The 25,588-nt window shown below is 44.5% G+C and overlaps 2 protein-coding genes across 9 annotated transcripts in view; one reads left to right on the top strand and one right to left on the bottom strand.

Moving 5' to 3' along the window:
• The first annotated feature begins 18 nt into the window (after positions 1-18).
• Positions 19-15,309, top strand: FBXO39 (F-box protein 39). 5 transcript variants are annotated; one of them, XR_002787418.2, is made up of 4 exons: positions 19-122; positions 4,851-5,955; positions 13,783-13,885; positions 14,232-14,344. XR_002787418.2 is itself a non-coding variant. In XM_023556319.2 (4 exons), the coding sequence occupies exons 1-4, from the start codon at positions 40-42 to the stop codon at positions 14,358-14,360; spliced, it is 1,494 nt and encodes a 497-aa protein (XP_023412087.1). In that variant the 5' UTR covers positions 19-39; the 3' UTR covers positions 14,361-15,309. The 5 variants fall into 5 exon arrangements, 4 of the variants coding, with proteins under 4 accessions (XP_023412087.1, XP_023412090.1, XP_064127687.1 ...); XM_023556319.2 differs by having other exon boundaries at positions 13,709-13,885; positions 14,232-15,309; XM_023556321.2 differs by lacking the exon at positions 19-122 and adding an exon at positions 1,011-4,820 and having other exon boundaries at positions 4,906-5,955; positions 13,709-13,885; positions 14,232-15,309.
• The window catches only part of TEKT1 (tektin 1), a 24,574-nt gene continuing 14,035 nt past the window's right edge, over positions 15,050-25,588 (bottom strand). For all 4 annotated transcript variants that reach the window (XM_064271619.1, XM_023556325.2, XM_064271620.1 and 1 more), the window contains 2 exons: positions 18,784-18,980; positions 15,050-17,344 (listed from right to left, as the gene is read on the bottom strand). In XM_064271619.1, coding sequence (XP_064127689.1) covers positions 17,137-17,344; positions 18,784-18,980 — 405 coding nt within the window. In that variant the 3' untranslated portion in view covers positions 15,050-17,136. The remainder of the gene's footprint in view (positions 17,345-18,783; positions 18,981-25,588) is intronic.

Genomic DNA, 25,588 nt, shown 5'->3' with positions numbered 1-25,588 from the left:
TTTGTTGGATTTCTGGAGCAAGTGCTGGCAGCAGCCAGGATGGCAGCGCACAGGAATTGGGAAGCAGCAGAAAAGAAGAAATTGAGGGAGAGAAATAAGTTTGGGGCTGTGGACAAGGGCAGGTAAGGCCCGAAGTGGTGCCCTTGAAGGCCTCTGGCAAGGGGAGCTGCTGCGAGAAGCCTAGAGTTGCACCCTACCTATTTGCAAGCAGTACCCCCCAGCCTTTCTGCCTGGGCTTTGGGGAGATGTGTTAAGGTACCAGTCACTGCCAGGAGAGAGAAGGGCTGAGAAGGATGGCTGGGCTAGGTGTACCCCACCCTCCCAAGACTGGAAAGGCTGGACAGCTCTCAAGCTTTGTCATGTTGGGCTAAGTCAGGTTTTCTTAAGGCTTGCCTTTGGGGGCCTTGTCTACGGAGGAGAGTGGAACCCTGGGCAGAGCGGTGGCAGCTGCTGAAGGAGAGGCGCACAGGCTCGTACCGGGGCTGGGGGAGAGGGGGGAGGAGGGGCAGAAAGAACAGGGCGGGAAAGGCTGCAGACCGTGCGGGCCTGAGCCCCAGGTTCAGGACAGAACCTCTTCTTTGCACGAGCTGAAAACGGCAAGGGGCGTGCCCATCCTCACCCGGGGTCACCCCACGAGAGGACCGAGCGCCCTCCTCCCAGCCCCCGGCCCCGGGCGCCTTCCTGGACAGGCTGAGCGTGGCCAGTCTTGCCATCCACACACACGATCAGCTGATCCGGCAACTCCGGGCTTGGGCCCCTGCTACCGGCAGGCGTTAGCAGAGCCCCGCAGGTGGCAGCGCGTCACAAAGGCGGCCAGGTGCCAGGCATTTAGCCTCCGCAGTTCTGGGTAGTGCAGGGCGCAGACCCCAGGCGCAAGCGGAGTTGGCGTCCGAGCAGCAGCGGCGCGGACGGAGCAGGCAGGCGCTCGCCGTCCCTGCAGCCCAAGCCCGGCGCAGGCCGAGCGGGGCGCAGCCAGCGGGTAACAAGCGAGCGCGGGCAGCTGGGACACCGGCTCAGGGCGGGCGCAGGCCGGGGGCGGCCACGGGGAACCCCGAGGCCCGCACGGGAAGGGGGCGCTGCCCTTCTCGCGAGTCTCTTGGAAGCTCTTTGGCTGCGCCGGCTTCAAGGCCACCCACCTCCTCTTCCCCCTAGTTGATGAGACGTCCCTAGGTTTCCTTCCTTTGTTGACCGCTATGTGATATGGTGGACCGAGCCTAGGTTAGGGAGTCCTTAGTCTCCCTAAACGTGGGTTCGAATCCCTTCCCACGTTTACTATGAAATCTCATTGGAAAACTTAACCTTCCAACATCTCGGTTTCCCCATTTGTAAAACGGGTGCGTCCATACCTTCCTGGAGCTCTGATGGCGCAGTGGTTAAGAGCTACGGCTGGCAGTTCAAATCCACCAGCTGCTCCTTGGAAACCCTATGGAGTAGTTCTGTTCTGCCCTATAGGGTCGCTATGAGTCGAATCGACTTGAAGGCAACGGGTTTAGGGTTTTTCTGTTTGTTTGTTTGTTTTAATACCTTCTTTACAGGAACGTTGCAGACGGCCTTTGGCAGCAAGCACTCATATAGCATTCACTATGTGCCAGGCATTGTTCTGGTACTTTCCATATATCAGCTTATTTAATCCTCCTAACACTAGGAGAAAGGTATTGTTATCACCCCTATTTTAGAAAAGGGGAGACCGAGGTACAAAGTAATTAAATAACTGGGCTAATGTCATACAACTAGTAGTTGACAGAGCCAGGACTCAACCCTCCAAACTACACTGCCTCTTACTGGTGAGAAGGTCTGGGGCATCCCAAGAATTACACGACTTTAGGGCTACTGGCAACTACTTCCCCAGCCCACCAAAGGTGTTCTTCCAACCCCACCCTATGGCTTAGAGTGATAATCCATCTGACCTGTGACTTTGCTAGGGCAAGGGGTTTGCTTTAGCTTTTGCAGTGGTTTAGCATTTCCTTGGCTCCTTGTAAGTGCCCTGTTCTGTGCTGACCACTGGGTAGAACCCTTAGCCCCAGGGAGTTTACATGTGATCCCAGAAACAACTATACTTATTCACTTATTAAATGTTGAAGCACCTACTGAAAAGAAGAATGAACTTTCCTTAGCCTCAGGGAGTTTGTGGGCCCATGGGAGAAGGCGGCATGGACACACATTATCTGAAGGGGTGGACACTGGCTGGAGGAGAGGGAGATCGGGCAGGCAGATGGGGAACCCCTTGCAGCTCCATGTCGTGGGGGGGATGGGCTGCTATGAAATTCTGTATGGAAGTCTGGGTCTGGAAATGGGAGCGCCAGCAGGGGCCAACTTGTTCAGGGCAATGAAGGAGAGTGATGGGGTAATGAGGACAAAGGTGCTGGAGAAGATCCCAAAGAAAGCCCCACACAAGAGCACGTTTGAGGGTGCTCATTGTCACCTGGTGGGAGCAGAAGCTGAAGGAGGTCTGGGTGTCCATCCCAGGGACAGTGGAGAGGAAAAAGGTGGGGGATACTCACATGGGTGCTATTCAGCCCATAGAAGTAATGGGCGATATGTACCCAGAGCAACATGAATGAACCTTACAAACACGTTTGGCAAGCACATACAAACAAAAAGATGCACATCAAACACATTTAAATAGTTGCCTGTGGTGGGGGCCATGGAGTGGGGCACAGGGATAAAAGGGAATAAACGAATAAATAAAACCAAAGAGGTTCCATCTTGAATTAAGAAGTATGAATAATTTGCCCCCATCTGCACCCAAAACCCAAAAAGTGAGGGTTAAAAAAAAAAAAAAAAAGTACCCTAGAGAGAGTCAGAAAGCCTGGGTTCTAAGTAACTTGCTGTGTGACCATGGGCAAGTCCACCCATCTGTCTGGGCCTCAGTTTCCATTTGTAAAGAAATGAATTCTCAGGTCTCTTCCAGTCTTGAATTTTTATGAGCCATGATCAATAATCTTAGCCACTTGGTAAAGTAGCCAATAAAACTTCATGGATGGCAGGGCTTGAACCTTGAAGAATGGGAGGTTTTGGAGAGTCAAAGAAAAGTAGGAGAGTTCTCAGGAAACACTGAAAGCAAAAAGTCACGAGAATTTCAACAGATGCCTATGAAAAGTTGGACCAATGACTCACTGTATCAGGCAGGCCTTAGCTCACCTCTCTCCTGGGACTCCCTAGCCTGACTGGTGGTATCCCCTGGAATCCGAGCTTGAGTCAGAACCCTTTCAGTCCTTCCCAGTTCTACATTCAGCCAGTTACCAAACTGTGTCCTCTAAAGAACTCACAAACCTATCCTCTCCCCTCCATTCCCGCTACAACACCACCCAAGTCCCAGCTGTTAGAACCTGGACTGTGCTCTTGACCACTTGTCCTCTACTCCTCCAGAATATCCTCAAGGCTGACCAGATGGCTTCCAGACATACAACCCTCTGAACTTCCATGGTTCCCCATGACCTCAGCTGTGGTTCTTCACCCTTGTTCTGCTATCTTTTAAATATAAACACAACCATCAGCCATGGATCTCAATATATACAGTGATCCTCATCCAGGCAAGGGGACAGGCCAAGTCAAAATTCCAAGTTCTCAAGTGAGGGGACTGTTGGAATCACTGGCCTCTAGGATGTTGTCATCAAATGATTCAGGGCCCTCTTGACCAGCACCTGCCCACTTCTCCAGCTCCAGTCCCATCAGTCCCTCCACTTACAAGTTAAGCTCCAGATGAACAATTTTTAGTTCCCTGAATATGAACATGTAAGTTCACAGTTCTGTGACCTACCTGGAATGTTCAGTTTCTCCACTACCACCACTAGGTCAACCTGGTCTGCCTTGCAAATCCTATTCACCCATCAAAATCCAGCCCAGATGTCACTCCTCTGAGCAGCTCTCTCTACTTCCTCCTTGGATAGATAGACAGACAGACAGACAGACAGATAGATAGATGATAGAGAGATTAGAGAGAGATGATAGATAGATAGATAGATAGATAGATAGATAGATAGATAGATAGATAGATAGATAGATAGATAGATAGATAGATAGATAGATAGATGATAGGTAGGTAGGTAGGTAGATAGGTAGGGAGGTAGGGAGATTAGATAGATAGACAGATAGACAGACAGACAGATAGACAGACAGATAGATGCATGCCATTGAGTTGACTCATGGCGACCTTATGTACAACAGACCAAATTGGCCAGTCTAGCATTCTCATGATCACTAGCATGTTTGAGTCCATGGTTGTGGCTACTGTGCCAATCCATCTCACGAAGGTACTCCCACACCTTCATTGACCCTCTACTTCACCAAACATGATGTCCTCCTCTAGCACTTGATCCCTCCTGATGACACATCCAAAGAAAGCAAGTCGCACAATGTTCTGTTATGACCTGTAAGGTTTTCATTGGCTAATTTTCAGAAGTAGGTCACCAGGCCTTTCTTCCTAGTCTGTCTTAGTCTGGAAGCTCCACAGAAACCTGTCCACCATGGATCACCCTGCTGGTATTTGAAATACCGGTGGCATGGCTTCCACATCATAGCAACACACAAGCCACCACAGTAATAGAAACACAGGCAGGGGGTGGACTTTCTCCTTACCCAGACAGAATCAATCGCCCTCTGCTTGTGCTACCCCTGAACCATGAATATGCCGGTACTTTTTCACTTCTCTTACCATTTTGTAATTGAATGCTGGTCTGTTTCCCCTGATAGACTGTGAAATCCTTGAAGGTGTGGATTGTACTGTGGATTTGTTATTGAACCTGCACCTGGCACAGTGCCTCCCACACAGAGGACAATCGTGGATATTTGTTCAACTGAACTTAATTTCTGTTTGACAGGTAATGGCTTTTCCTTTTTACTCCCCACAGAAAACAAGTGATTGCTTTTCTTTCCTCATTTTTGGAAGCCCTGCCTCCCACACAGCTGCACTGCACAGCCGGTTCCTCGATGGATGAAGAAAGAGAACTGATCCAGCCCCAAGACCAGAGCTGCTGGGCCACTCTGCCCGATGTGTGTCTTCGTCGTGTCTTCTGGTGGCTGGGAGACAGGGACCGGTCCAGGGCGGCCCTGGTCTGCAGAAAGTGGAACCAGATGATGTATTCAGCAGACCTCTGGCGATACAGGACCATCACATTCAGCGGGAGACCTTCTAGGGTGCATGCATCCGAATTTGAGTCAGCCCTTTGGTATGTTAAGAAATTTGGCCGTTATCTGGAACACCTGGAGATCAAATTCCTCAATCCTTACAATGCTGTCTTGACCAAAAAATTCCAGGTCACCATGCGAGGCCTCCTCTCCTGTCTGGGCAAGAGTAACAGCCGCCTGAAATCTCTGTCCATCCAGCACCTGGAACTGGACCGCGCAGTCTGGAGAAACAGCGTCAGGAGCTTCTTCGTCAAGAGCTTGAGCTTCTTCTTAAAGAAGATGGGCAAACACCTGGATTATCTCAACCTGAAAGGGGCCAGGATGACGGTGGAACAAGGCTGCCATGTACTAAACTCCCTGAGCTACTTAAGGAACGAGAGTTTGGCCTCAGAGCTCAACATCGAGGACTTCTTTAGTCATCACCTCGCTGTCTACAGCAGCCCCCAGTTCAACAAGACCATGGCCATATTCCGCAACCTGGAGATCTTGACCCTCAACTACAATTGTATCTCTGACGAGCTGCTCGAGAACTTGTGTGAGAACAATGCCAGCACCCTCTGGACCATAAACATCAAATGCCACATCCATGACCCCCATGGGCAGGTCATTTGGGGCATGTCCTGGGCCAAGCTGACCAAGCATGCTACCAAATTGAAGATAAACTTCTTCTTTGAGCGAGTCATGAAGTACGAGCGCTTGGCCCGGATCCTCTTGCAGGAGATCCCGGTCAGGAGCATCAGTCTGAGAAGCTGCTACTTCAGCGACCCAGACTGGTCCATGAGGCCCACCCTGATGGATCTCCTGCCCACATTCCGGCACACCCTGCAGGTGGGTATGAAGTGAGGGGAAGGGAGGTTGCAAGAAGTGTCCGCCACTCAGGTTCCTTGCTTCCCCAGAAAAAAAAGTCCACTGTTACCTCCCCTTGGCTGGGCTTATATAAACACACATTCCTTTTTGTGCTCAAATTCAGAACCGGTTGCTGTTGAGTTCATTCTGACTCATGGCAACCCTATGTGTATCAAAGTAGAGCTATGCTCCATAGGGTTTTCAATGGCTAATTTTTCAGAAGTAGATCGCCAGGCATCACTAGGTGGATTTGAACCTCCAATATTTTGGTTAGCCTCTTTAGCATTTGTAACACCCAAGGACTCTGTACTCAAATTTAGGTTCTGATAAATGTTACCAGACTAAACCTTTCCCTACCTCCTAAGACCATAAACCCAAAAAAACCAAACCCATTGCCGTCAAGTCAATTCTGACTCATAGCAACCCTATAGGACAGAGTAGAGCTGCCCCATAGAGTTTCCAAGGAGCACCTGGTGGACTTGAACTGCCGACCCTTTGGTTAGCAGCTGTAGCACTTAACCACTGTGCCACCAGGGTTTCCCCTAAGACCATAGCAGACTACAAAAGCTGCTGCTCATTTCCTACACATAGAACATAAGGAATTTTCTGGTTGGCTGTCAACCAAGAAAAGCCCCTTTTCCCTGACTCTGAGCTGCGAGACCTGAGCAAGAAGGTGCCCCTGTGGGTGAGGAATAGGTTGGCACCCTCTTCCCACCTTTCCTCTGGGTCACAGCAAGAAGCAGGAGACAATGAAGTTCCTGTGGTCGGCTTTAAGCAGGAGCCTGTCTGGGTACAGCTGCACCTGGTGTCCTAGTTTCCTAGTGCTGCTGCAACGCAAATACCACAAGTGGGCGGCTTTCATGAACAGAAATCACAGTTCTGGAGGCTAAATGTCCAAGTTAGGGCCTCAGTCAGGTTGATTCTTTCCTTGCTGGAACCCCAGGGAATTCCTTAGTTGCTTGGCAATTCTCACATGGCATCTGTCTTCCCGTGTGTGTGTCTAAGTCTATTCTGCTCTTTTTATAACTCGGAAGTGATTAAGTTTAGGACCCACTGGCAAGACCTAAATGGTGGATTACATTATATTACATTGCATTATGGAAGGTAATCTGCTCTACTCAAGGCCAAACCGATTCAATCACATGATTGTTGCTGTGGTTAGGTGCTGTTGAGTTGATTCCGACTCATAGCAACCCTGTGTCCAACAGAACGAAACGCTGCCCGGTCCTGCACCATCCTCACAATCTTTGTGATGCTTAAGCCCATTAAATAACAGCATATGAGCAGAGTTTTTTTTATTATTATTATTTTATTGTGTTTTAGGTGAAAGTTTAGAATGCGAATTAGTTTCTCATTCAAAACTTAATCCACAAATTGTTTTCACATTGCTTGCAATCCCCACAAAATGTCAACCCTCTACCCTTTTACACCCCGGGTTCTCCGCGTCCATTTGGCCAGGCTTCCTGTCCCTTCCTGCCTTCTTGTCTTTGCATTTGGGCAGGCATTGTCCATTTGATCTCACATACTTGATTAATCTAAGAAGCATGTTCCTTATATGTTTGTTTCATAGGCCCGTCTAATCTTTGGCTGAAAGATGGACTTCAGTTCTGAGTTATCAGGGTGTCTAAGGGCCACAGTCTCAAGTACTTCTCCAGTCTCTGTCAGACCAGCAAGTCTAGACTTTGTGTGTGTGTGTGTGTGTATTTGAATTTTGTCCTACATTTTGCTCCCTCTATTGTGATCTCGGAAACCCTGGGGGCATAGTGGTTAAGAGTAACCAAAAGGTTGGCAGTTCAAATCCACCAGGCACTCCTTGGAAACCCTATGGGGCAGTTCTACTCTGTCCTATGGGGTCGCTATGAGTTGGAATCAACTCAACATCAGTGGGTTTGATTTGGCTTTTATTATTGCAATCTCTGTCCGATTGGTTATTAGTGGTAGCCGGGTACCATCTAGTTCTTCCGGGCTTAGGCTAGTGGAGGCTGTGGTTCATGTGGCCCATTAGGCCTTTGAGCTAGTATCTTACTGACCGCTCCCAAGCTTTTAAGACCCGAGATGCTACAAACCAAAGTAGGGTGTAGAACATTTTCTTTATGAACTACGTTATGCCAATTAACCTAGATATCCCCCAAGGCTATGGTCCTCAGCCCTCAGCCCCCAAAACTCAGTCCCTCAAGGTGTGTGCCTAGGAACCTTCTATGACTTTGCCTTGGTCAAGTTGTGCTGACTTCCACTATACTGTCTGTTGTCTTCCCCTTCACCAAAGTTGACATTTGTCTACAATCTAGTTAGCGATTTCCACTCCCTAGCCCTCCCCTCCCTCATAACCATCAAAGATTGTTTCTTTCTGCATGTAAACCTTTTCTTGAGTTTTTATAATAGTGGTCTCATACAGTATTTGTCCTTTTGTGATTGACTTATTTCAATCAGCATAATGCCCTTCAGATTCATCCAGGAGGTGAGATACTTCGCCATTGTTTTTTATTGTTAAGTAGTATTCCATTGTGCATATATACCACAATTTGTTTATCCATTCATCTTTTGATGGGCCCTTAGCTTGTTTCCATTTTTTACTATTGTGAATAATGCTGCAGTGAACATGGGTGTGCATTTGTCTATTTGTGTGACAGCTCTTGTTTCTCTAGGATATATTCCTAGGAATGGGCTTGCTGGACTGTATATATATATATTTTTTTTTTTTAATTGTGCTTTAGGTGAAAGTTCACAGCTCAAGTTAGTTTCTCATATAAAAATTTATACACACATTGTTATGTGACCCTGGTTGCTATCCCTATAATGTGACCGCTCATTCCTCCTTTCCGCCCTGTGTCCATTCAACTAGCTCCTGTCCCTTTCTGCCTTCTCATCTCGCCTCCGGACAGGAGCTGCCCATTTAGTCTAGTGTAACTACTTGAATTAAGAAACACACTCTTCATGAGTATCATTTTATGTCTTATAGTGCAGTCTATTCTTTGTCTGAAGAGTTGGCTTCAGGAATGGTTTTAGTTCTGGGTTAACACAGAGTCCACGGGCCATGTCTTCTGGCGTTCCTCCAGTCTCAGTCAGACCATTAAGTCTGGTCTTTCTAGTAGAATTTGAGTTCTGCACCCCACTTTTCTCCTTCTCAGCTGGGGACTCTCTGTTGTGTTCCCTTTCAGGAGCGATCTTTGGTGGTAGCCAGGCACCATCCAGCTCTTCTGGTGTCTGGCTGATGGAGTCTGGTTTATGTGGCCCCTTTTGTCTCTTGGGCTAATATTTTCCTTGTGTCTTTGGTGTTCTTCATTCTCCTTTGCTCCTGGTGGGTTGGGACCAATTGATTTATCTTAGATGGCCATTCGCTAGCTTTTAAGACCTCAGGTGCCACTCATGAATCGTATGGTATTTCTACCTTTTTAAGGAGAAGGAGGCCATATAGTTTTCCACGTTGGTTGTACCAATTTACATTCCCACAAGCAATGCATAAGAGTTCAAATCTTCCTGCAACCTCTCTGACATTTGTTATTTTCTGTTTTTTTTTTTTTTATTATTAGTGAAAGTAATGTCGGGGTGAAATTGTGGTATCTCATTGTAGTTTGTGTGTGTGTGTGTGTGTGCGCGCGCGCACTTTAGATGAAACTCTACAGAGCAAACTAGTTTTTCATTCAACAATTTATACACAAATTGTTTTGTGAAACTGGTTGTAATCCCGTGATGTGTCAACACTCTCCCCCTCCACACTCCAATTCCCTGTTTCATCTGTCCATTTTTCTTGTCCCTTTCTGCCTTCTTGCCATTGCTTTTGGGCAGGTGTTGTACTTTTGGTCTCATACACACGAATAAACTAAGAAGCACATTCTTCACATGTGTTATTGTTTGTTTTATAGACTTGTTTAATCACTGGCTGAAAAGTGAACTTCAAGAGTGACTTCAGTTCTGAGTTAAAAGGATATCCAGGGTCCATAGTCTCGGGGGTTCTTCTAGACTCTGTCACACCAATAAGTCTGGTCTTTTTTTTTCTTTTTCTGTGAATTTGAATTCTGTTCTACATTTTTCTCCCACCCTGTCCGGGACTGTCTATTGTGATCCCTGTCAGAGAAGATGGTGGTTGTAGCCGGGCATCATATAGTTCTTCTGGGCTCAGGCTGGTGAAGGCTGTGGTACTTTTGGCCCATTAGTCCTTTGGACTAATATTTTCCTTGTGTCTTTGGTTTTCTTCATTCTCCTTTTCTCCAGATGGGAATGGGACCAGTACTTGTATCTCAGATGGCGGCTCACAAGTTTTTAAGACCCTAGATGCTACTCGCCAAAGTTGAATGTAGAACATTTTCTTTATGAACTTTGTTACACCGGTTGACCTAGATGACCCCCTTGACCATGCTCCCCAGCACTCAGCTCCGGAAACTCAGTCCCACAGGGTATCTGGATGTGCCTATGAAGCTTCTATGACTTTGCCTTGGTCAAGTTGTGCTGACTTCCCCTATATTGTGTGTTGTCTTTCTCTTCACTAAAGTTAACACTTGTCTACTATCTAGTTAGTGACTTCCCCTCCCCAACCCTCCCCTTTCGTAACAGACTGTTTTTTTCTGTGTGTAAACCTCTTCTTGAGTTTTTATAACAGTGGTCTCCTACGCTACTTGTCCTTTTGTGATTGACTTATTTCACTCAGTATAACGCCCTCCAGATTCATCCATGTTGTGAGATATTTCGCAGATTCATCTTTGTTCTTTCTCATTAAGTAGTATTCCATCGTGTGTAGTCTATCCATTCATCTTTTGATGGGCACTTAGGTCATTTACATCTTTTTGCTGCTGTGAACATGGGTGTGCATCTGTCTATTCATGTGACCGTTCTTATTTCTCTAGAATATATTTCTACAGGTGGTATTGCTGGATCATATGGTATTTCTTTTTCTTTTTTATATATATGGTATTTCTATTTCTAGCTTTTTAAGGAGGCACCATATTGTTTTCCACAGTGGTTGTGCCATTTTACATTCCCACCAGCACTGCATAAGAGTTCCCATCTCCCCGTAACCTTTCCAGCACTTGTTATTTTCTGTTTTATTGATTAGTGCTAGTAATGTCGGGCTGAGATGGTATCTCAATGTAGTTTTGATTTGCATTTCTCTAATGGCTAATGATTGTGAACATTTTCTCATGTGTCTGTTAGCCACCTGGATGTCTTCTCTGGTGGAGTGTCTATTCATATCCTTTGCACATTTTTTAATTGGATTATTTGTCTTTTTGTTGTTGAGGTGTTGAAGTATTTTATAGATTTTAGACATTAGACCCTTGTTGGATATGTTGTAGCCAAAATTTTTTTCCCAGTCGGTAGGTTCTGTTTTTACTGTTTTGGTGAAGTCTTTTGATGAGCATAAGTGTTTAATTTTTAGGAGCTCCCGATTACCTAGTTTATCTTCTGATGTTTGTGCATTGTTAGTTATGGTTCATATTGTATTTATGCCATGTATTAGGGCCCCTAGCATTGTCCCTATTTTTCCTTCCGTGATCTTTATCATTTTAGTCTTATATTTAGGTCTTTAATCCATTTCTGGTGAGTTTTTGTGTGTGCTGTGAGGTATGGGTCCTGTTTCATTTTTTTGCAGATAGACATCTAGTTTTGCTAGCAACATTTGTTAAAAAGACTGTCTTTTCCCCATTTAATGGACTTTGGTCCTTTGTCAAAGATCAGCTGACCATAGGTGGGTTCTCGATTGTGTTCCATTGGTCTATGTGTCTGTCATTGTACTGTTTTGACTGTAATGACTGTATAGTAGGTTCTGGGATGAGGTATTGTCAGACCTCCTACTTTGCTCTTTTTCTTCAATAATGCTTTGCTTATCCAGGGCCTCTTTCCTTTCCACATAAAGTTGGTGATCAGTTTTTCCATCTGGTTAAAGAATGCTGTTGGTATTTGGATTGGGATTGCATTCTCTCTGTAGATTGCTTTGGGTAGAACTGACATTTTCACAATGTTGAGTCTACCTGTGAGCATGGCATGTTTTTCCATTTATGTAGGTGTCTTTTGGTTTCTTACAGTAATGTTTTGTAGTTTTCTTTCTGTAGGTCTTTTATGTCCCTGGTTAGATTTATTCCTAAGTATTATATCTTTTTAGGGTCTATTATAAATGGCATTGTTTTCCTGATTTCCTTTTTGGAATTCTATTTGTTGGTGGATAGCAATCCAACTGATTTTTTATGTTTTTCTTGCATTCTGCCACACTGCCAAGTCTTTGCATTCCAGTAGTTTTCTTGTTGAATCTTTGGGGTTTTATACATATAGTATCATATCATCTGTAAATAGGGATAGTTTTACTTCTTTCCCAATTTGGATGCCGTTTATTTCTTTTTCTTGCCTTATTGCCCTACCTAGGACTTCAGCACAATGTTAAGAAGCAGTGGTGATAAAGGGCATCCTATTCTTGTTCTCGTGGTCAGGAGGAATGCTTTCAGCCTCTCTGCTGAGAAGATGTTGGCTGTTGGTTTTGTATAGATGCCCCTCATTATGTTGAGGAATTTCCCTTCTATTCCTGTTTCGTGGAGAATTTCTATCAGGAATGGGTGTTGGACTTTATCAAATGGCTTTTCTGCTTCAACTGAGATGATAATGTGATTCTTTTCTTTTGTTCTATTTATGTGAATTATGTTGATTGATTTTCTAATGATGAACCATCCTTGCATGTCCAGTATGAATCCCACTTGGTCTTGGTGTGTTATTTTTTGATATGGTGCTGAATTCCATTGGCTAGAATTTTGTTGAGAATTTTTAAATCTATATTCATGAGCGATATTGGTCTGTAATTTCTTTTTTTGTGGAGTCTTTCAGGGTTATGCTGGCTTCATAGAATGAATTCAGGAGTATTCCTTCCTTTTCTATGCTCTGAAATAGTTTAGTAGTACTGGTGTGATCTTTTCTCTGAATGTTTGGTAGAATTCTCCAGTGATGCTGTCTGGGCCAGGGTGTTTTTTTGGTTGGGAGTCTTTTTATTTCCTCTTCAATCTCTTCTCTTGTTATGGGTGGCCAGGACTTCAATACATATTTTGGAGGCACACAATTCAATCCATAACACTGGGTCATAGGAAATGTAGAATGGGGAGAACCAAACCAAATAAAAAGCCAGATTGGACTTAGGTCACTAAAGAGCTCAGAGGTTCTGGGCTGTCTCCTAATCCGGCAACTTTCCTACTTATCATATCAAATCAGGATAATTTTGTTCCTCTTAAGGACCATACAGGTCTCCTTGGGTCACACAAACAGTGTGTGCTTGGGTACTAACAAAAAGGTTGGCAGTTCAAACCCACCCAGAGGTGCCTCAGAAGAAAGGCCTGGCTGCTCGACAGTAACTGGCTTTTTAAGGACCTCACAGAAAGTTGTGATAATTGGTGTTAATAGACATAAACACCACTACCAACAGTGATGGACAACAAAGTACTAACAGTTCACTGGATACTCACCTAGCCTGAGGCGGGCAGGGCAGACGTCATTATTATCCTTCCACGCAGGGCTAGGACTGGCACCCTGGTCTCTGGACTCCGAGTACACTGTCTCCAAACTCCAAGTTGTGCAAACTTGATGGAGATCACATTCGTTCTCAAATCTCTTTCTCTGAGAAATATATGACCCATATTCCTTACCTAAAGCTCCAGAACCACCACGGCTATTAGGCCCAAAGCCGGGTCACGGGAATGGTATGGGATGACCCAGCCAGTTCCACCATCTCTGTCCACAAACATCTTCCCCTTTGGTGGTCTTCCAGAAATTAACTTTTGAGTTCAACAACAACCATGAGTCACTCGATGAAGAGCTGCACCTCCTCATCTTATCCTGCAGGAAGCTATTTTACTTCAAAATCTGGGCTTTCCTCAATGTTAAGTTTGTGGAGCGGATCCTGAAGAGTCAGGAAGAGAGGCAGTGTTCCCTGCGCACACTCAAGGTAAGACAGCCCCAGGGCCGCTTCCACAGGGATAGAGCAAGGGCATCTGAGCCCTGTGCGCGGGCCCTCAGGACAGCAGGCATCCAGGCATGGTGCTTCTATGTTGGGACTCAGAGAGGAAAAGACACCTTAAGGCAGTCATTTCATGAAATGTCCAACAAAAACTAATTTTTTATCCAGTGACAACTAATGACTGCATGGAAGGAAATTTTGAGAATTCTTCCTTGCTATTTTGTCTGGGCCTTTTCTGATTTCACCAAAAATTGCACTTGTAAATCATTTGGATTGTTTTCAATGCCTGAATGATGTAATCACTGTGTGTGTGTGTTCTTCTCTCTTGGCACAGGTGAGAATTTATACAAACAGATATGAGACGAATGAGGAGGACAGGACGCTGCGGGAAATTTACAGGAAGTACCGAAAGCTGATCGATTCAGAGCTGAACTATTTTGTCATCGCTTACCCAATGATGTAAGAAGCACTCTGCAGAGGAAGAAAGCTAGCGCACTTTGGACTTTAAAATCTGATCTGACTAGGACTACACTTGGGGCATTTCTACCCTCCTTTACCCCTTTTGCTTTTCTTTCTCCTTTTTTGCCAGTTCCACGCCAACATGAACTGCCCAGCAAAGGCTAGGGCTACGGGTGCTGCCAAGGCCCCAGGTGATTTTAAAGTGCGGTCTTTACCAACTCTCCACAGGTGATTTTTTTTTTTCTGTCATTTGGTTTTGCTTTTTGACACCCTCGCTCAGCCACAGAGCTAAAAACCCAAAGCCACTCAGAGCATCTTCTTACTAGGCGACCCTGGCTCCTGTAAACCTGTGCTCCTGAAACCAAAAAAAAAAAAAGCCAAACCCACTGCCATCAAGTCCATTCCGACTCATAGCGACCCTATGTAGCAACTGTGCTCCTGAAAAGGTGTATGTAAACAGCCATTGGGAGTCCCCGGGTGGTGCAGAAGGTTAAGGTGCTCAGCTGCTAACTGAAAGGTTGAAAGTTTGAGTCCCCCCAGAGGCACCTCGGAGCAAAGGCCTGGTGATCTCCTTCCCAAAGGTCAGCCGTTGAACACCCTATGGAGCATAGTTCTACTCTGCACACACGGGGTCACCGTGACTCGACAACAACTAGAAATATTTTCTCTTAGTTCATAGGTGATTTTTTTTTTCAGAATAATAGAAACTCCTCATTAAAACAAAAAACTAGCTGCCATCTACTGGGTATCTATTACATCAGGCACTGTGCTAGGTGCTTTACCTACAACATCTCGCTTTATCTTCACAAACAACCTCAAGGCGGAGGCATCCACATCTGAAGACAGGCCAGGAAAAAGATCAAAGAGGCTCAGTGCCCAAAGGCACACAGCTACCGGTAACAGAGCTGGAATTTGAACTTCATATATTGTACAGCGGCTGAGGCGGCATCTTGGTAAGATTCTGGTCCAGGCATTTTAGGGAATAGATATTTGGAAATTGACAACAACCTTCAGAAAATTTAGTCTTAGATTATTTGGCAATAACCTCCAGGCTTGATATGCAGAAATCTGTTCCTTAGAGATGTGCCCCTGGGATATATGGACACTTGCCTAGAGGAAGAAATCTACACCAGAAAAGGGCAGTGTGGGTTACAAAGGGTGTGTGGACAAGGTGACTGAGATAAGGTAACAGCAGCACAGAGAGGCTGAGTAACTTGCCCAAGGTCACACAGCTAGTAAGTGGCAGAACCAGGATTTGAACCTTGGTCTGTTTGATCTCAAGGCCAGTATCTCATTTACAGATGGAGTTTCGTTTTGTGTGTGTGTATGTGTCTGAGGATTTGATGAGAAAATTCACGGGACAGGTCCTTGTTATTATCCACTAGTTGATTATTTGGGATGACCTGAGGCCTGGCGTACCTACATAAGCCACAGAAGAGCTGATCATGAAAGAAACAGAGCTGGACATGAGTGAACAAAAAAATATGCTTATGTGGAGGCCAGCATGAACCAGAGCCAAAGCTGGGTTCTAGTGCACAGGCTGATCACCTGTGGTAGGAACAGCTGAAGAAAATACTAGATCAAAAGCTCTATATGAAGGCTTTTACACAGGTTATCTCATTCCATCCCCCCCGTCACCCTATGAGGTAGGTACCATTGGAGAACTTGAACTCAGGTATGTCTGACTCCAGAGCCCACCCTCTTAACCACTAATTTGAATCTGTGGCAGGAATGGGAGTTTTTTTTTTTTTTTTTTTTTCCTTTACTGTTGCTTGAATTTTGTTTTATTTTTAATACTCCCAAATGATTACTAATTGGTCTGGAAACACCAAATTCTGACTCTGAGTGGGCTTACGTTCAGGAAAGAAAACAAAATCCAAATCTCCTTACCACGTGGTGGCGCTAAAGCTTGTCTAGGGAGCCCAGGAACCTCTGCCTTCCCCTTTCCCAAGCTAGAATTCTGAAGCTACAGTTGCCGAGATCCGGATACACACTGCACATAAACTGCGCCTCCAGTCCAGGCCAGCTATGTCAGTATTGACTGCTCCAGCCTTTCTAGAATGTCACTGGTAACTCCTGCCACAGCTACCCACCCCACAGCTGACACTAAAGCCCATTGACTGATGCCCTTCCGAGCCCTCCTCCAACCTGAGAAACACAGCTGTCCCCATTCTGCAACCTCACAACCGCAGACAACAGCCATCTGGCTCGCATCAGCCCCTACCGTCATAATGAATGGCTAAGCGCTGGATGGCATGTTGGCCTATCCTGCCCTCTCCATTTCACACAGGAGAAAGTAAGGCCAGAACGACACTACAGCTGTCTGGCAAGGTCTGAGGGGACCCCTGATCCAGGGCTGCTCCTCTTCCATCTGTGCTTTGTACAACTTGAATGCGTTGACCTCGAGGGAAAAGAAGTTTGAGAACCGAAAGCAATGCTTTCATCCCATCTCATGAGTGAGATGGTTCACAGTCTGGGTAGGGGTCCAGCCCAACTACTGAACTGAAACCAGTCTGAACTAAAATGTCCTGAACTCCTCCCCCAAAGCCCCAAGTCCTGTGATATGAGTGGCCTGTGCTGATACACAGAATTTAGCTGTTAAACAACCACCACACCACCAGCGACAGCAGAACAGAACCTTGTGTCCAAATCTCAGCCCCAGAGCAGGCTTGGAATCACAGCCAAGAAAGAGGTTGTGGTGGGCTGACTGTAGGCTGGAATGAGAGTCTGTGGCACCACTTTATGATGTGGTTTAATGAGAATCTGAACTCTCCCTACTATTAGCAGACCGCATCTGGGTGGAGGCCCCCAGCCCAGCCCCGTTGCTCTTCCCCATCCCTCAGCGGGATGGACTTTCTCATCTGCATGCAGAGGACCTCATCGATGTAGATGGTGTTCTCCTTGACCTGGATCTCCTCCTGCAGGGCGAGCTGGCGGCGATTCAGCCCTTTCAGCACCACCTGAGCTTGGGCTAATGTCTCCTTTAGTCTAGGAGAAGGAGAAGGACATTAGAGAACAACTTAGCCCTCTGCATCTCAGTCTATCTACTTATTCAGTGCAGAACCCAAAGTGGTATGTCCTCTCCCCTCTCTCCTCCTTAAGACAAAGATTTCAAAATGGCAGTCACAGGCCAGATTCACGAGACGGACAACCCCCATGAATGGCCAGCATTTAAAAACTGCAGGTTTGCCCTAAACATCTGGATTTAGGACTTCTTTAGAAAAATTAAAACACCGGGACCAAATTCCTATGTGGCAACAACTGGCTGGAGTTAGTAGAGATGGATGACCCATTTAAAAAGGAACCACTCAAACATTATAGATGCAAATGTACTCATGCCCAGCCAGCGTCACTACCGTCACTATCTGCCCCTGTTTATAATCCGGGTATAAACCAAACCCCAGTGGCTAGCCTACTGTTATGGATTGAATTGTGACTCCACAAAAGATTCGCTGAACAGAAGCAAATATTCTTTGACGGTTACGAGGGTGGGGAGGGAGGGAGGGAAAGGGGTATTCGCTAATTAGATAGTAGACAAGAGTTATTTTAGGTGAAGGGAAGGACAACACAATGCAGAGGAAGTCAGCACAAATGGACTAAACCAAAAGCTAAGAAGGTTCCTGAACACAAGCAAACACTATGATGGACAGTGTAGCTGGGGTGGGGGTCTGGGGACCATGGTTTCCGGGGACATCTAGGTCAACTGGCATAACAAAGTTTATTAAGAAAATGTTCTGCATTCCACTTTGGTGAGTGGCGTCTGGGGTCTTAAAAGCTAGCAAGTGGTCATCTAAGAGGCATCAATTGGTCCCAACCCACTGGAGCAAAAGAGATTGAAGAACACCAAAGACACAAGGCAATTTATGAGCCCGAGAGAGATGGGAGGGCAGAAGGGAACAGGAGCTGGTTGAATGGACACGGGAAATACAGGGTGGAGAGGACAAGTGTGCTGTCACATCACAGCGAGAGCAGTTAGGGTCACACAACAATGTGTGTCTAAGTTTTTGTGTGAGAAACTGACTTGAATTGTAAACTTTCACTTTAAAGTAAAATTAAAAAAAAAAAGATATGTTGAAGTCTTAATCCCCAGTATCTGTGAACATGACCTTATCTGGAAATGGGGTATTTACAGACCTTATTAGTTAATATGAGGTCATACTAGAGTAGGGTGTGTCCTAAGCCAATCTGAGGGGCGTCCTTATAAAAAAAGAGAAGAGACACAGAGGAAGGATGCCTGGGGCTACCGGGAGCTGGGAGAGAGATAAGAAAGGATCTTCGTCTAGAGAATTCAGAGGGTGCGTGGACCAGCCAACACACTGCTTTGGACTTCCAGCCTCCAGAACTGTGAGGCAATACATTTCTGTTGTTTTAAGGCACCCACTTTGTGGTACTTTGTTCCTGAAGCCCTAGGAGACTAATGTACCTACCTCGCAACATTGTGGCTGATCTCCTGAACCTCCTTGATCAGCCTGTACTGTGCAGTGTCCCGACACAGCTCCACATTAGGCCGGCGCGTCCTGGTCTCTAGGCGTGTATGAGCCACCTTGGCAGGCCCTTCTTGGTCAAGGATGGCTTTTTCAAGAGCTGTAATGTTTTTCTCCTGGGAAGCAATCTCTTCCATGACCTTACAAAAAGGATTAGAGAGGCCAGGTCGTGCTCTCAAAGGCATCTCAACAGCAAACATCTTAGGAGGTCTGCATGTCTGTTGTGATCATGTAGGTTAGGAAGAGACAACTTCAGATTCTACCTGAGCAGGATCCCAAAATGAGTCTGTTCTCTCTTCCCTTAAGCAGCGATTGCTAGTGGGCAACCAACCTTGGACCCTCACAGATGGAATGGACATGACTGATCATTATTGCCTCATTGCTACCCAACTAATGTGAATTGCCTCAAGAATACCCTCAGGAGGGGGACCTCACTGCTTCAGAAGGCTGTCCCACCTTGGTAGAAAGTACCTTTGTATCACAAGCAGAGAGCTGCCTCTTTCCTTATAAACCCCACCCAGTAGTGATGGTGCTAATAGCGCGTTCAGCTGCTAACAAAAAGGTTAGAGGTTCAAATTTACCCAGAGGCACCTCAGAAGAAAGGCCTGGCAACCTACTTCCAAAGATTCAGACACTGAGAACCCAATTAGAGGACAGTTCAACTCTGACACATGTGGGTCACCATGAGTTGGAATCAACTCGACAGGCAAACTGGTTTGGTTTGGTTAGTACCAATTTTGCCCTCTAGAAGCCTGGAGAAAGAGTAACAGCAGCTCAATCTGAGCTTTGTTGGTATCTTTGAGGATGACTTTTGTGCACACATACAAACACACACACACACAAAAAAAGATTACTTAGAAGTCACCTGGCTTTGTAGATTAATATTTAACCAGTTAAAAATTTTAGTTTTTCCTTCACTTTTTTTCAGACATACATTAACGTGGACAGTATAACGAACCTTCATGTGCCCACCATCGGTTTCAGCAATGGTCAATATATAGCCAATATTGTTATGTCTATATCCCTTCTCTCCGCTCCTACCCATCAAATGAATTGTTTTAAAGCAACTCCCATACGGTACATCATTTCAGTCTTATACACTTGAGTTTGTATCTCTAAGATATAAGGACTCTTTTCTTTTGACAAAACCATAATACCTTTATCACACCAAAAATAAAAGAATGATTCCTTCATATTATCTAATATCTAGTATTCAAATTTTCCCAACTTTTTAAAATAGTTGATCTGTTCAAATTAGAATCTAAACAAGGTCCACACGTTGCATTTGGTTTTCTTAAGCTTTTCTTAAATTCACTTTAGAGATATTATCCTAATTAATAGTAGGTCCCACTTAAAACATAGTTAAAATCCTTAAGACAGCATTTATAAATTTTTAATAATAACGTTTCTTTTTTTCTTAAGTACTTGAATTGCCTTCCAAATAAAGCCTTCTGGAGTTCTTAAATAGATCTCGGCAATCTAATAAATTAGTAAAAATAATGAATCCTTAATGTTCTAAAACTTTCTTCAAACTTAACAAAATTTCAACTTAAAATCATAAGGTTAAATCAATTATTCAATTTTGTATTTTAAACTAGACTTAAAAAAAAAAAAAGGCCAAATTCTCTTATACTGTACAAATACTTAAAATACTCGAAATGCACAGATTCTTTAAAACAAAACTACTAGCAGTATGGGTTAGATCAGGAGTCAGCAAACCACAGCCAAATCTAGCCCACTGCCTGTTTTTACACAGACTATGAGATATGAACAGTTTTTATATTTCTAAGTGGTTGAAATAAAAATCAAAAGAAAAAGATTTCACGTCACATAAAAGTTAACTAAAGTTCAAATTTTAGTGTCCACAGATGGAGTTTTATTGGCACACAGCCATGCTCATTCGTTTACACGTTGTCCAATGGCTACTTTCGTCCCACAGCTGCAGAGTGGAGCAGTTGCCACACAGACCGTGTACGATGTTCTCATTGCTTCACACTGTGCTGGGGGCGCTACGAACGTAGTTTGACAGCTTTCTGAGTGCCGTGTGTATCGCCAGACAGTGACATTTATTTTATTTTTTGCGGCCCGTACATACCCAGCGTGTCAAAGCAAGAAAAGAACTTTGTCACTCTTTGGAGGCGCAATGGAGTGTAGATTATTTAGTTATTGAATTAGATGCCAGACCAAAATGCTTATTATGCAATGACACTATCAAAACCAAAACCCACTGCCGTCGAGTTGATTCCAACTCATAATGACCCCTATAGGACAGAGTAGAGCTGCCCCATAGAGTTTCCAAGGAGTGGCTGGTGGATTCGACCTGCTGACCTTTTGGTTAGCAGCCATAGCTCTTAACCACTGCACCACCAGGGCTCCAAAATGACACTACATTATCAGTCTAAGCACTCGCCACAACAGTCCCAGCTCATGAGAAAGCCGTGATGAGAAAAAAAAAAAAAGAAGATAATTTAAAATGGAATATCTCATCAGAGCAGAATACCTTCACAAAAATAAAAAACTGAGAATGAAGCAGCAATCGGTTTCCAAGTGGCTCATTTGTTAGCCAAGCAAGGAGAGCCGTTTACTGATGATGAGTGGGTTAAATCATGTGGACTGCAGCAGCTGAGTAAGTGTGCCCAGAGAATATAGCTTGTTGAAGACTATTAGCCTGTTCTTCAAGAACAGTTGCTTGAAGACTTGAGGACACTGGAAACAACATCAATAGCCAATCAAATACCAAAAGGATGCAAAATGGTACAGCCACTTTTGGAAGACAGTCTGGCAACTTCTTACAAGGTTAAAATACAAGCTTACCATAGAATCCAGCAATCTTGCTCCTAGGTATTCAGCCAAATGTACTGAAAACTTACGTCCACGTAGAAGCCTACGCATGAATGTTTATAGCAGCTTTATTCATAAATGCCAAAAACTGGAGGCAACCAAGATATCCTTCAATAGGTAAATGGATAAACAAAGGGTGGGACAGCCATACAATGGACTATTACTCGGCAATAATAAGAAATGAACTGTTGTTGTGTGCCATCAAGTCATTCCAACTCATAGCGACCCTACAGGACGGAGCAGAACTTCCCCATAGGGTTTCCTAGGCTGTAATTTCTGTGGGAGCAGATTGCCAGGTCTTTTGTCCCATGGAGCTGCTGGTGGGTCCGAAGCACCACCCTTCCTGTTAGCAGCTGAACACTTAACCACTGTGCCACCAGGGCTCCTTAAGAAATGAACTCTCAAGCCACAAAAAGACATGGAGGAACCTTAAATGAATATTGTTAAGTGAAAGAAGCCAGTCTGAAAAAGCTACATACTGTATGGTTCCAACTATACGACGACATTCTGGAAAAGACAAAACTATAGAGACAGTAAAAAGATGAGTGGTTGCCAGGGATTCTGGGAGAGGTGGGAAGGATGAACAGGTGGAGCACGGGGTGGTTTTAGGGCAGTGAAACTACTCTGTATGATACTGAAATGGTGGGCACATGACATTATGCATTTGTCGAAACTCATAGGGCTGTATCACACAAAGCGTGAACTCTAATGTAAACTATGGACTTCAGTTAGTCATAACGTATCAGTATTGGTTCACCAGTTATAACAAAAGTGCCACACAAATGCAAGCCATTAATAATAAGGGAAACGGTGAGCAGGAGGGAGAGGCTTACACGGGAACTCTCTGTACTTTCTGCACACTTTCTTCATAAATCTAAAAAAGCCCTAAAAAATAAAGTCTATTGAAAAAAAAAAATCAAAGAAACAAGGCAAATGATTGAGCGGTTTTCCTGGTGTTGATGGTTAACAGTTGTTCTGATACTGCTCGGTTGTTATTTTTTCAAGGAGTCAGTGCTGAGCTTGAAGTGACTAAATTAGCCTCCATGAATGGTCCACGTGGAACAACGACAGGGAAAATATTTGCAAAAAGTTGAGGAAAAAAACACTAACCCAGTACTGACTTCCTGAAGTGGAATCTGCTAAGAAGGTGTCACAGTGGTGGCAGTAAAAACCTGGGTGGAGCAGAAAAAGGCTGAACAAACACACAGAGCTTGTGGGAATGTGAGTTCCTGAAAGCCTGCGGCTACACACTGCAGTACTTAAACAGCAGCTACTTCGCAGAACATATTTGGATCTATCATATATTGTTGAATCAGTACAGGAACCAGAGAGTGAACTTCGTTCTCTCTCATGGGCTTGACCACTATCAGTTAAATAAATTTTTATCAGAAACAGACAGTAGAAGTATCTAACTTTCCCTACCACACAGCAATTCGATGGCTTAACAGTGTCATGGATTGAATTGTGTCCCCCAAAAATATGTGTATCAATTTGGCTAGGCCATGATTCACAGTATTGTGTGACTGTCCACCACTCTGTCATCTGATGTGATTTTCCTGTGTATTGTAAATCCTATCTCCATGATGTTGATGAGGTGGGATTAGTGGCAGTTATGTTAATGAGGCAGGACTCAATCTACAAGATTGGATTGTGTTTTGAGCCCATCTGTTTTGAGATATAAAAGAGAGAAGTGAGCAGAAAGGCAGGGGGACCTCATACCACCAAGAAACAACAGCCAGGAGGATAGCGCATCCTTTGGACCTAGGGTCCCTCTGCTGAGAAGCTCCTCGACTGAGGGAAGATTGATGACAGGAACATTCCTCCAGAGCCGACAGAGAGACAAAGGCTTCCCCTGGAGCTGACACCCTGAATTCGGACTTCTAGCCTATTAGACTGTGAGAGAATAAACTTCTCTTTGTTCAAGCTATCCACTTGTGGTATTTCTGTTATAGCAGCACTAGATTATATACAGTGATAAAGTTTTCTTGTGGGTTTTTTTTTTTTTTTTTTAGCTCAGGACCGACACTGAAATTCTTCTGAATGAACGAGAAGAACCTTCTTCAACCACTATTATCTAACACTGAGTAGCTTTGGGAATTAGTTTTTGCTACAGACATGGTAATGTTTCATAATGAATTCAACCTAAAACTGCAAGGCAAAACAGCACTTACACGCAAAATTTATACCGTGGTAAAGTCATTTCAACAACCGACATTGCTTGAATCATGAGTAATGTCAAAGGATTTACTGAACTTTCTCTCTTCATACATAAACACCTCATAATATCCTTGATTTTGCCTCTTGGCTCACAAAGCCTACAGTACTTACTATCTGCCTATTTATAGAAAAAATTTGTTGACCTCATGTTATTGTTGTTAGCTGCCGTCAAGTCAGTTCCAACTCATACCACCCTATGCACAACAGAGTGAAACACTGCCTGGTCCTGCGCCAACCTCACAATTGTTATGCTTGAGCCCATTTTTGCAGCCACTGTGTCTAATCCATCTCCTTGAGGAATTAGCTTATGTTAAACATTACTATACTTAATTCCAGACCTCCCTAGGGTTAAAATACACTTTACTTAGGGAAGGATAACAATCATACGACTGCAAACAAAATGGGGTTACCCAGTCATGTAATTTGAAGGTGTCTTCCGAGCTTGGGATAGTGCAAACGGTTAATGCACTTGGCTGCTAACCGAAAGGTCAGGTCTTCCAGACCACTTAGAGGTGCCTCGGAAGAAAGGCCTGGTGATCTAGTTCTGAGTAACCAGCACCAAAAATCCTATGGGGCACCGTTCCACTGTGACACACTTTGGGCCACCATGAGTTGGAATCGACTTGATGGCAACTGATTTTTACTGGTTTCTTCTCAGCTTATTGAGTCTCTTTGCAACCAGTGAGGCTTTTGGCAGATGATAACCAGGTGGGTCCTTTTTTCATAGCTGTCATGTGTTATGGATTGAATTGTGTCCCTCAAAAATCTGTTATATAAATCTTAACCCCCATACTTGGGATGGATTTTCTTTGTGATGTCAATGAGTCAGTATTCGTGTAGGGTGTGTCTTGAGTCAATCTCTTTTGAGATATAAAAGAGCAGACTAAGCAGAAATGGGGGAAGACAGATGTCATGCCACATGATGGCCATGATCGCCAAGGAACAGAAGCTGAAAAGAAACAAGCACCTTCCCACAGGGCCAATAGAGAAAGCCTCCTAGAGCCTGTGCCCTGAATTCAGACTTCTGGCCTCCCTAAATTGTGAGAGAATAAATTTCTGTGTGTTACAGCCATCCATGTGTGGTATTTATGTTACAGCAGCGCTAGGTGATTAAGACATCGTATCAGTGATCCTCTACACTCACAATCATTTAAATCGCACATTAGCTAATTCTTCTATTCACGTAGGAGTGCCATCCCCATCCAAGGCTACGTCTCTTGATTGAACTTTGAAATGTCTTGGCTCCTGAGAGATGTGAATGACTTTCCCAGCTAACTCAAAGCTTTTGAACTTGATAAAATCTGCATTTTTTCCATATACTTATATCTCTTAGATCATAATCTTCATTTCAGATTAAATTTTGGTTATCTCTCATGGCCCCATCTGACTTGGGGCCTTAAGGTAAGAGAGGGGCCAGATCTTCCATGTTCTAGATCTCTCCCATCCTATTGACGGTTTGTTCTAAATTTTCTTCCAACTAAAATCTTTTTCATACATACGGTTGCTACTAAGCCATTCTTTGCTTGTTCAATTGATTTTTAGACCCATGTGAAGAACTTTACTGGTGGAACTTCAGTGTCATAAAGGCTGTCTGAGATCATCAATCCCCTCCCATATTGCACATTAGGAGGGTGGGGAGAAGGCCGGCCTAAGGTCACACGGCCACGTAAAAAGTGGTGGCAGATCCTGA

This window comes from Loxodonta africana, chromosome 18 (assembly GCF_030014295.1).
Source record: "Loxodonta africana isolate mLoxAfr1 chromosome 18, mLoxAfr1.hap2, whole genome shotgun sequence".
Lineage (NCBI taxonomy): Eukaryota > Metazoa > Chordata > Mammalia > Proboscidea > Elephantidae > Loxodonta > Loxodonta africana.
Note: the sequence above shows the minus strand (reverse complement) of the source record. Positions and strands in the feature narration are given on the sequence as shown.

What these genes read in the sequence shown, in the direction of transcription:
- FBXO39 (XM_023556319.2), top strand. Translation starts at nt 40, where the DNA reads ATGGCAGCGCACAGGAATTGGGAAGCAGCAGAAAAGAAGAAATTGAGG. An exon ending in GGGGCTGTGGACAAGGGCAG is followed by an intron (nt 123 to 4,850) that starts GTAAGGCCCGAA and finishes TACTCCCCACAG; the next exon opens with AAAACAAGTGATTGCTTTTC. An exon ending in CATTCCGGCACACCCTGCAG is followed by an intron (nt 5,956 to 13,708) that starts GTGGGTATGAAG and finishes GTGGTCTTCCAG; the next exon opens with AAATTAACTTTTGAGTTCAA.